The 12,017-nt window shown below is 32.4% G+C and overlaps 1 protein-coding gene and 1 long non-coding RNA gene across 2 annotated transcripts; both read left to right on the top strand.

Annotated features, from left to right (window-relative positions):
- The first annotated feature begins 955 nt into the window (after positions 1–955).
- Positions 956–9,497, top strand: LOC133676522 (thioredoxin H-type). Its single transcript, XM_062098203.1, has 5 exons — positions 956–1,217; positions 1,615–1,688; positions 4,488–4,610; positions 8,580–8,702; positions 9,019–9,497. Exons 2-5 carry the CDS (start codon positions 1,668–1,670, stop codon positions 9,169–9,171), a joined length of 420 nt encoding a protein of 139 aa, XP_061954187.1. The 5' UTR covers positions 956–1,217; positions 1,615–1,667; the 3' UTR covers positions 9,172–9,497.
- A 60-nt stretch (positions 9,498–9,557) lies between these two features.
- On the top strand, positions 9,558–10,669 carry LOC133676523 (uncharacterized). Its single transcript, XR_009835621.1, has 2 exons — positions 9,558–10,172; positions 10,415–10,669. It is a non-coding gene; the product is annotated as an uncharacterized LOC133676523 (long non-coding RNA).
- The last annotated feature ends 1,348 nt before the right edge of the window (positions 10,670–12,017 follow it).

Raw genomic sequence — 12,017 nt, forward strand, 5'->3', positions numbered from 1 at the left:
CAATTTAAAATAGAGTCGTCTGAGGCGAAATGATTGATAATTGTTTTAATCTACATTTTCAAGTTTAATTTTTTTTTTTATCAACAAGCATTGTAAATTGATTTTCATGTATATTTTATATTTTATAGAAGCATTCCATAAAACATAATTCTTAATCACTAATTAGTAGGCAATAGATTTTAAATTGAGGACCAGTTTGACTCACCAATTAATGCCTTCTCCATCTACCATATTACAGTGGTGTGAAAATTGTGACAATCATTTATTTCAAAACAAAAACCCTAACTTGCTAGTAAGTTCACTTGAAACAGTGCATATATTTTTTTATCCTAACAAACTTTATCTACTTTTTTTTTTTTTTTTTTTATGGGAGGCGATATTTAGGTAAGTATTTTTGTATATTAAGGTAGGTTTTATGGCTGTGTTTTAAAAATTAAAATTTATAAATTTACAAATTAATTATATTTTTCTAATCAAGATTTTTTTAAAAATAAAGTTTTCAGTGAGATTTATTAAAGTATTTTCAGTATTTGAATTTAAAAACCATGATAGTAGCTAAATTAACATGTGTTTCAAAAACGTTTTTTTTTAAAAAAATTTAATTTTTTGATATTTTAAAATCATTTTAATGTGCTGATGTTAAAAATAATTTTTTAAAAATAAAAAAATATTATTTTGATATGTTTCCGAGTGAAAAACACTTTGAAAAACAACTGTGACCAAACTTTCAAGCACACTATTAAGTTTATTTATTTTTACATTCCAAAAATATTTTTGAATATTTTTATATTAAATTTTATTATTTTAATAATTTTAAATTTTTTTAATAATTTGATATTAGAAATAATTTTTAAAAAATAAAAAATATTAATTTTATATATTTTCAAATAAAAAATAATCATTTCTATAACCTTAAACACTTACTTAATGACATTACGGCAAGTAATAAATTTTAGTGCAACCTCCTCTCTAAAATTAGAAACGGAGCAAAATACGAGGACAGTGAACCAAAGCAACAACTCCAATTACTCAACAACAAAAGAATGTCTCACCTTTGTTTGTTATTTCTTTCTCCTTTTCATTAGTTTAATCAGAAAAAGCACAAACCTTTGTCTACCTGTGGACAACAAAACATTCTTCTTCTCGCTCTGCCCTTCATTACTCAGCAAATCAAGACTAGGGTTCATAATCTCCTTGTTTTAATCTTAAAGAAGAAGGTAATCATAATTGATGACCCCCTTCTTGTCTTAATTTCTCTGTATGCTTCATTGTTTCTGTTTTTAATGTTTTTTCTTTAAGAATAGTGCTGTTAATGTTATTGAAAGAAGAGAGTTTTAATATGCTGATTGTTGAAGTAAATGATCTTACTTTTGGTTCTTAATTGTAATTTAAAGAGAAATGTTTTGAAAGATTTTTCCTTTTTCTTGCTACCCAAATTTAATTTTACTGATATGATTTAGAGGCTTCTGCTTCACAGTTTTGAATTGAAGTGGTTAAATTCTTTTTAGTTTATTGTTTTTTTGTTGTTGTTGCTGTGAATTGTTAAGAACAATATGCATTTTAGTGGTTTTTCTTTTGGCGTGTTGAAGATTTTGGATTTCGTTCCATTTTCAGGGTAATTGGGACATTACATCAATCTGCTTGGGTTTAAAGTCTGGATTTCAGATATGGGACTTTGCTTGGCTAAGGTAAGAGTTTCTATGGAAATTAATTATTTTATCTTCTTACAAATAATTGCAACCGATTACTCTTTTTTGTTTGTGTATGGGGAAGCTTGGAATTCAGGTTTCTTATTGTTTTTCTTGTTGTTTTTAGATACTGCAAATGGAAAAAAATTACTAGACAGTCGTGAAAATGGAAGTTTATTGATGGGGTTTAGTTCTTTGAAGGTTTTACGAGGAGTTAAGAACTGAGCCATTTCCAAAACTATAGCTCTTTGTAATATTGTAGCATTAGATATAGTTGAGTTATTGATTTAATGGAGGTCAGGAATTTGGCTGCTATAATATTGCACAAAAGGATTCCACAGCTAACCTTGAGCTAGTTGGTGCTAGGGATGATGTGGCGGAATATTCTCTCGCTGAAACTCTCTTGGGAACATGAGACGATACCTAAGATGTATCCTTAAAAATGAAGAGCTTTTAGGTTAGAGACTTGGAGTCTTATCTTTGCTGATAGGGGAGCATGCATTGGCTGTAGGATTTAACAGTGTTGGTGTATATTGTTAGTTTTAGGAGCAACCACGATCTTTGGACTACACTTGTACTTGTCACTTGATTCATCCAATTCTTAGTATGAGTTTTTTGTGGTAACCGTGGGGGGAAATAGTATCCTTTTGTAGGTGATGTATTAAGGTTTGATAGTCGTGGCTCACCAGCTGATATGATGTTGTGGCATGAAAAAATAATGAAAAAAAGAGGATATGCAATAAATACAACATTGTTATTGTCATTTTATTACATTTAGAAAAGTTCCAAGAATAGTGGAATTCTGTATCAATTTCATGGTTATGCATCGAGTAAGAGAAACGTAATGTTATCATATGTCCTAAAACCATCACAAGCTTCTCATCATTTGTAGTTTTGGTTAAGATAAATCAACTGTGTACGCAAAAAAAACATACTGTTATTATGTGTCCTAAAAACATGACAATAACAGTTAAGGATTTTGTTAATGGTTTGTGGGTGACCAGTGAAGCCACAGAAGGGATTTGCCGTGCAAGGATCATTAACATGAAGAATAACAAACTCTCTCAACCCTCTGAAATTCTTAAAATGTTATCAAAATCTTTTCAACTTTGAATAGGAAACTTGGGATCGAATTCTGCATTTTTTTTTTGTTATACAATAACCAAATCTGTCAATTTTGTTATGTTCTGTTGGTGGCACCCTAATGAATCTATTCAATTTTGTAAAGAAAAACAAATCAGTTCGTTTGGCTTAGTATTTTATTGGACTCCTTGAAATGTAGATTTAGCTGACTCCATGGCTTACTCCCCACCTATTCTTAAGGCTTCCACATGTTATTGCACTTTTCCCAGGAATCAAATTGTACCACGTCCATCATGAATCAACAATGCCCGCTTGGTGTCGTGGTTTCTGTGCAAGATTCCATGTGGATTTAGGCATATTGTTGTCTTCATATTGCTTTCACAATAACAAGGAAAATTTACTTTGGAAAAGATCGTGCTTATCAATGGAATCTGGTTCTCTTGAAGGGACTGTGAATAGTTTAGAATGGAGAAATGATCAAAATAGTAGTTTGTAAGACTGCAGCAGAAGGTAGTATTGAATTATGATTAAATGAAGGTTAGGGCCTTGGCTGGTATGATACTGCAGAAAAAGATTCCCCAGGCTGATCTTAAAGTAGTTGGTAACACGGGATATAACGTGGCTGAAATTATCTAATTACTGAAAAACACATTTTCATGGGAAATTGAGACAACCTAAGCAATTATATTACTTTTAAGTTGGAGACTTACAAACTTGTTTTCGTTGATAGGAGAGCATGGGTTCTGGGTTTTCATTGTATTGAATATACTGTTAGTTTCAGGAGTAACCTTGTCCAGGAGACTGCTCATCCGATTTTTAACATATTTTTTTTCCATGGTAGTCAGTTGGGAAAAGAGAAACCTTTTAGCGGTTAGTTTACTCAGATTTTCAGTAAAGGCGCCCCAGCTGATGTGATTTTCATTTGCGGCCTGGAAAAGATGGTGAAGACTAAGATGGATACAATGTCGTCAAGTCATTGATTGATTGCTTCTAGAAAATTTCCAGGTTAAAATGGTGCAAGTCTGTGTCAGATGCATTATGCATTCAGGATGAGACATCATGTATAGTTATAACAAGTTTCACATCACTGGCAGTTTTAATTGAGATGTCAACAGAATATGGAACACGAATCAGTATCATCTGTCCAAAAAATGTTGCTGTCACAATTAAAAACTTTTAAAGTAGTCCATGAAGAGTCAAGCTACAAAGGGGAACTATATTTTTACCTATTGTTTTAGAGAGGATAGTGCTGCTAAAACAAAGAATAATGAACTCGCTTAACCACTTAAAAACTAGTAAAACAATAACAGAGACTTTTCAACTTTAAATATTAAACTTGTGGATAGAAATTTGCAATCTACTCTGTTTGAAATAAAGAATAAAAAACAAATCCATCTATTTCGTCTATGCTTGATGGCACTCGAGTGAATCTATTCACATGTAAAAAAAAAAAAATCAATTCTTTTGGCTATTTTTTTTTTTTTTTTCTAAAATGGACTCCTTTTGTATATAGATATAGCTGACTCGTTATGTTATTATTCCCTGGTTATCTTTTAGGGTTCCACTTTGCCATGGCACTGTCTTAAAGGATTAAATTGTGTTTGTCCTATGCAATTGTCAATGCGCACTTGCTATTATGCACTCATATTCATGTTTTATTCTTATCCTGTGGAAGTCATATAAGGACAGAGTTCTGAGTGTTCATGCTATTTGCAGCGCAACCATGATGCGGATGATGATGAACCACATATCGAGCTTGCTGGTGGTAATGTGCACCTCATTACCACAAAAGAGAGATGGGATCAGAAGCTGTCAGAAGCAAGCAGGGATGGCAAAATTGTAAGTTTGGCTTTTGTCCATCCACGGGATTTTTTTTTCTTCCATTATCGTTTTTTTACAATACTCATTAATGTCTTTTGACTGAGAATTATAACTTGAGGTTAGCGAATTTCTTATTGAGAACCAAAAGAGATGAAATAGTGCTGATGCAGGATATAAAAGATTTAAAGCTTAAAATAAAAGAAAGAAGAAGCTCAGAAAAAAAAAAAAAGAAGCCAAAGAAGCTGAAAAAGAGAAGGATGTGGGTTAAAAAAGTCTATGCAATTTTTATTTAATTTATCAAAAAATATCTAACATTTAAATAAATAGGATATAAATACTAAAATCCTAAAACAAATAATTGGGCTTATAGCCCACTAAATGAAATATCAAATAATAGTTAAATTAAGCTCACTAAATAAACCTAAATAAAATCCAATAACACAAGGGTTTGACTATTCTCCATCATCATAAAACTTATGAAAGTGTGAACCATGTCTCGGGTTTGATGTTCCCGTCAACTCTCTCAAGCTTGGAAGAACTTGACCGTGTCGAGTATAGTTCAAGGCGGCTCTAATAACACTTTTAAAGATAAGGATCAAACTGTTGTTATGTCTTTATGGTAATCCAAGTATAATCTGAATCTGGTCCTCTAGCTCATATATTGAGAATCGTTGAAGTTCACCATCCGTAGTAAAAACAACTAGTGCTTCCAAAGTAGTATTAAAATGTTTTTTTTTTGTGCCAAAGATAAGGATAATGAGGCAAGGGTTTCAAAAGGATCATAAAAGATAAACTGTTGTGTTATATATATAACGAGATCCATCATGACAAAAGTAGAGTTAATATCAAAGTTTAGTGGTAGTTTAATAACATAACTATTTGATTCAATTATTAGCAACGCTTTAATGGTCTAACACTGCTCACTTAAAACTTAAGATTGGTTTCCAATGAACACTGTTCACTTTTAATCTGTATCGTAAAATAATCTCTAACATTAAGTGCATCATGATATTTATGTAAATTAGTTCGAAATTTGTATTGTTCATTACTTGCTTGAATTTGTTTTATGATCTCAACATGCAAATTATGAACTTTACATGTTAAGGACTCAGCTGAATCATATATTTGAAGTCTTAGTAGATATAATTTGGATATAACATAGTAAATTATGATTATCTTCATCTTTCTCATCGCATGCCAAGGGTAAGGGATCATGGAGCTAAACATATTGCTCTAAACCTATGATGTGCTGGATGTCAAGCATGAGGGGAGTGAGGAGCATGTTGCTCTAAACCTTTGATGTGCTAGACGTCAAGCATGGTGGATAAGGAATCAAATAGTTTAAGAGAACTAATATCATGAGACTCTTCTAAAATCGTATTTATCTCTTCGGGCAATTTCACTAAAAACTCCTTCCTCTATCAATAAAGTAGAATTATTATATTCTTTATTAACCTCATTTTCAAACTCATTTGGACTTGTAGTGTTAAGTCCCTTTTCTTTCACATCCTCTTCATCTAAATCTTTAAAGTCCTTAGGATTGAGTTCGTACATTTAGATGCAATAGTTTTTCTTTTCACCTATATGCTTATGTTTTTGGATGGCTAAAGGTTTAAATGTGCAGTTGAAGAAGATATGATCGAAACCTTGACATTTAGCATACTAAATCTCTGAACTCATCCTAAACATTTCATTAACAATTTGTTTTTTCCTCATCTTTATAAATTTGGGCACTACTAGGATCAAGTTTATATGATGGAGTACCTAACAAAGAACCATAATTTTTAAATTGAGATCTAAAAGGGGTAGTACGAGGGTCTTGATATTTTATCCATTACTTTTTATAAGCAACTCTTAATCTTGTAATACAATATAGATTTGGTCAAAATGAAAACACCTATGAGCCTAATCTTTTTTCCAAAATCATCATTCAAACTTTTACAAAATCTATGCAAAGTATTCTTTTATTATCAAAGAAGTTGTGCCACTTAAAGAATTGATCCATGTCACGAATCTACTTATCAAAGATCCAAGGGTCATGATGACCGTCAAAAGTGGGGGCTTTGTTAGAGCTCCCAACTTGCTCATCAAGGTCATTATATTTAGAGTAACCTAAATGATAGTCATATTGGTGACACTTAGGGTGAACTTGCTTATAATGATTATTCTTGTAATATTTATTAGTTTTTGGGTGTCTTATTCGAGAACTCTCTGAGAGTTTAATTCTTTTAAACATGTCGGTTATCTGGGTTTGCATTTCTCCTCAAATGGCCCTAAGAGTATCACTAAGGGTCGAGTCCACGGTAAGTGTAGACTTAAGTTTGGACCTTATATGATCATGATACAAATGCATACAATACTAATTTAGAAATGGAATTAAGATCACATAAGATTTCTATAAGTGAAATCATGATAAATAAATAAAGCTAATTCTGTTTTTTTTTTATGTGGAGATTAATCAAGAACAAAAAACACAAGAAAAATTTTAAGCATGCAATGCTAGACCCTCAAGTATAAATGATTAATCAAATAAAGATCATGACTTTTTACTAGTTTCCATAAGCTCTATATGTAATGAAAAAACTTAAATAGCAAAATATAAAGTGAGCAAAGTATAAGAATATAATGCAAGATGATATTTTTCATTTTTATTTTTTTAAGGCACAAAAGAATGTAAAAAGTATATTTCCAAATAAATAAAATTCAATGAATCAAATAGTTAAGTAATTTACCGATCAAATTACTTAATATTGACGGTAAACTATTTGGATCATGTGAGCTGCCGTTGATGTCCTGAAAAATATCCTTTTTCTACTTTCACTTTTCCCCCTATTTTTCTCTCTTTTGTTTTTACAGTCACTTTTCACTTTTTTTTCCCTTCTTCTGACCACATTTTTTTATATTTTTTTGTCACTATTTCCCTTTTTCTTTTTCTTCTAAACTAATATAAATAGAAATTACAACTAAATAAAAAAAAAAAAGCTATAGAAATAGGCAGTAAAGTAAATTGTGGAATTTGGCAATAAACTGTCACGAAATCTCATCCTCTTCCACGTCTCTCTCTCCCAATCTTGACGTGTTAAAGAAAGATCTATCTTCTTTAATAGATAGTGTTGCTGCCAATTTTGATGTGTCAAAAAGGAAGATCTATCTTCTTTAATGGATAATGTTGCTGCCTTTTGACTTCAACAAATCAACGAGAGAGAAACATTTGTTAAAGTGCTGCTGCTGTTTTGTCCTCTCCTCGCCTCTCTAACACGCTGCTATCTTCTCTTCTCAAAGACTGTTGTGCGACGGCTGGTGTGGCAAAGTTGCTGAATTATTGGTTCGTGTCTGGACTCTTGTTGCTGTGGCTGCTGGTGGATGTTGGATGGTCTGCTGTTGGTTCGGTCTGTTGCCACCCTTGCTGGTGGCGTGGTGATTTTTTTTAATCACTATTGATGAAAGCTTCCCATAAAATCTAGGATTTAAACAAGTCCATAGATAGTTTAATTTTGAGAACAATTAAAAGAATATGCTCTGATGCCAAAACTGTTGTGAAACAAAAGAGATTTAAAGCTAAAAAAAAGAACACTTAAAAAAAGAAGCCAAAGAAGCTGAAGAAGAGAAGAATGTGGGTTGAGAAAATCTACAATGCAATTTTTATTTAATTCATAAAAAACTGTGTAATATTTAATAAAATATCAAACAATAGTTAAATTAAGCCCAATAAATAAACCTAAATAAAATCTAATAACACAAAAGTTCAGCTATCCTTCATCATTAATAGATCATATGGACATGTAAACCATGTCTTGGGTATGATGTCTCCATCAAATAGATGCACCCTACACCCTAAAATTCCCCACAGCTCTCATTTTGCAGCGTATGCAATACAACCATGTTGGTTGGCTTTGGAGCTGACTTCATGTAAAATTTATTTGATCTACTGACTAGTGTGTTTTAGTAATCTGTTTTCATTTTGAACTGAATATGGATGTTTAACAGGTGCTCGCAAATTTCAGTGCAAGATGGTGCGGTCCTTGTAAACAGATTGCACCATACTACATTGAGCTATCGGAAAACTACCCTTCTCTGATGTTCTTAGTGATTGATGTTGATGAACTATCTGTAAGTTGTAAATTATATTCGAGCTTCCTGATATCCCAATTTCTCTTCTCATTCATCTACATAGGTTGGACTGTCATAACTATCCTTTTAGTTGCATGATATGCACCCTCCCTCTCTCTCTGGACTTATTGTACAGTCTTCACAATAGATATTGAATAAAAAGTCATATAAATGAAAGAAAAAAAAAAAAAACAAAGAAATTCAATCCTGATTTTGAAACTTGTCATATATTGATATGGCTACAAGTTTTGTTTACAGCGGAATATGTTGAACTGGATGGTGATTAAAATTAGTGTGTTACTATGTGTGTTTGCAGGACTTTAGTGCTTCATGGGAGATCAAAGCTACTCCTACTTTCTTCTTCCTTCGAGATGGGCAGCAGCTGGACAAGCTTGTGGGAGCCAACAAGCCAGAGTTACATAAGAAGATAACTGCTATTTTAGACTCATTGCCCCCTAGTGCCAAATGACTGCTTTGATGGTTCCTGGTGTCTGTGAGAGCCTATTGAACATTATCCTGTCGATGTTTTTGAGAATTGAAGCCTTCAATTGTGTGGTTCTGCCTGTGTATTTTGTTCTGTCATGTAGATATGACCAATTTGATGCAAGCATTTTGTTGTTGATATTTCGGCAGAATGAGAAATTCCACAAATGAATACTGTTAGAGTTTGATGTTTTCAGCTTTGGTTTTTTGTTTTAGAAGGCTTTGTTGGTGGAATAAGGCTGTGAAACATTTTGGAAGATCTCTGTGTATTATTATTTTTAATCAATAAAAGTTACCTTGCGTGAATAGCAATTTGAGGTATTTTTTTAAGCCTTTTACAATTCAAGAATTTAGGGAGATGAAAAGAGAGAAGAAAAGCCTAGGCTCCATAACCTACAAAAAAGCTTTAAAACTCTCCATTCTATTTCATACCAACTCAAATTAATGAATTACAAGAAAAAAGCTGAGCTAAAACAATCAATTTTCAAAATTCATTTCCCAGAAATTTTACTTTGGAGTAGTAAAACAAAATAAAATACCATTGCTGAGATGATTAGTACTTGATTAATTCCTATACTAATTCCTAAGACCAAGTTGATTGCTCAGGTTTCATCATGCCCTCAATCTCCACCAGGATATTTCAGGTTAGATATCTTGTTGATTGTCTTTCTGGGCTTGGTTTTCCAGTTGTCTTCTCTCTATGGTCTGAAAAACAGTCATCTTATCTTCTGTCTAAACAGCAAGGAGAAAACTAAAGTGTGTGTCTGTAGACAGAACATAGTCCTAACTCCTCTGCTTTTCATTCTTTGTATTATAGTGTTGTTAACTGATGTTAGCTCTGTTCATCAATAAACTTCTGCTTTAAAGTTTATTTTCTCTCTCTCCTCTCTTGGTGATGAATTGCTGACACCTTATCATATAATTTAACTGTAGGAAATCTTTGATTTGGCTGTCTAAATATCAGATGCGGGGCAATGCTTGGCTAAGGTAAGTATTTCTGATGGAAATTACCATAAATGAGTGCCTACTGCATGCTATTTTCAAAGGATTAAATCGTGTCTTTTCCTCTGCAAATCATCAATGCATACTTGGTATAGCACATTGCTATGCAAATTTTTATTCTTATCCCACTAAAAGAATGCTGTTCTGATGCTCATAATAGTTGCAGCATCAGTGCAATGCATGTGATTTTAATTGGGATTTCCACTTGGTGGTAATTTTCTCCTCAGTACCACCACAGAGAGTCAGGATCAAGAGCTGTCAGAAGCAAGTAGGGATGGGAAGGCTGTAAGTTGGATTTTTGTCGGTTAAATATGACCCCACTTGGAAGAACATTAGTTTATGCTTCAGATAGTTAGGAACAAAAACAGCAACTTCACTGCAATTCTTCCACAGAAGTCTTTGGAAATATGTATTGTCACCGTGCTGTTTTCGTAACATTTTCCAGGAACTGGTAATGATTAGCTGGTGATCTTTCTTGGAAAGGGGTGTTGTGGATGCGATTTCCACCGTTTACCACCTAGTGCCCACTACAGCAAGCCCCACTTTCTGAATATCTTGATAATCTTTAGAATGCATTGAAAGCAAAAGCATTCACAAATTTGGACTCTCTCCCCTTCAACCACCACGTTCTCTTGTAGCTTTTTGGGGCCAATTTGAGCATGTGAACGAACAATGAAAGAGTCGTCAAGAGTTGGATGGCATTTTCTGTTCTATCTTTACCTCTCTGGCACTTCAAGCTGTACAACTGATGGATTATGCATGGAACCTACAATTCCGTGTGGACCCTTCCCTCGTATCATATGTTCATGCCGGTTTCTCTAGCATCATAAAATCATGCCGTTTGGTGTCTTGGAGCTTCTGATATTTTCTCGTATTATACTGTTGCAATACAGGTCCAACAAGTCAAATACATGAAGCATGAATGATGTATGGTGTGGATCACTAGTTGAGTGGGTTAATTTAGATTCACTTGATTAAATTCAAAACAATGTCATTTCACGATTTTTTTTAAAAAAAATTACGTGGCAAGCCAAAACCTCAAGCATGTAAGCTTTGTGCTCATATTAAACTTGGTCCCACCCATGATATGAATTATTAGTTGAGTAGATTAATTTAATCACACCTGGGTGTGATGTTGTTTTAAAAAAAATTTAAAAATAAAATTAAAATGATATTGTTTTGAAAAAAAAAATCAAACTAGATTTTGACCAAGTAAATCAAGTCGTGGAATGACCCATCAGGTTAATTAGATCAATTCTTACCTGATTAATTTAAAATCCGGCAAGGACAAGGAAGTAGGTTAAAAAATCTCGTTTAATCTGTTGGGTCGAGTCAGACTATTGATTTATAGAGGATGTCATCACAAATCCTTTGAGAATTAATTTTAGCGAGTTCTAGATTTGAATTCAAATAAATAAGAGTGCGAAGAAAAATTTATCACAAATACATTAATTTAAATATAAAATTTTCATAAATGTATTGATTAGGATAAAACTTAACTTGAAAAAGATTTTCTCTCTCTGCACAAAAGGAAGATTAGTTGGATATGCATTAATATGGTATTATCAACTTATTGATATAATTTTATTGCAAACATTTTGGACCTTAGCCACTTTGGGACCAACTTGAAGAAAAAGCTATATTCTATATCTATCTTTGTATTTGTTTACAATAATAAAACATAAAACGGTGCATTTTTAAGTATATTTTATAGTTATTACACATTAGTTATTTATTTATGTGTCAACATTTTTAAATTTTGACCAATAATTTCATGCATTTAATAAAAACTTATTACATGATACATATCAAAAAGATTAAAAAAAAGTT

Source organism: Populus nigra, chromosome 17 (assembly GCF_951802175.1).
Source record: "Populus nigra chromosome 17, ddPopNigr1.1, whole genome shotgun sequence".
Taxonomy (NCBI): Eukaryota; Viridiplantae; Streptophyta; class Magnoliopsida; order Malpighiales; family Salicaceae; genus Populus; species Populus nigra.

Coding starts and splice junctions, on each gene's coding strand:
- LOC133676522 (XM_062098203.1), top strand. CDS start 1,668: ATGGGACTTTGCTTGGCTAAG. Junction 1,689..4,487: donor TGGGACTTTGCTTGGCTAAG/GTAAGAGTTTCT, acceptor TGCTATTTGCAG/CGCAACCATGATGCGGATGA. Junction 4,611..8,579: donor CAAGCAGGGATGGCAAAATT/GTAAGTTTGGCT, acceptor GATGTTTAACAG/GTGCTCGCAAATTTCAGTGC.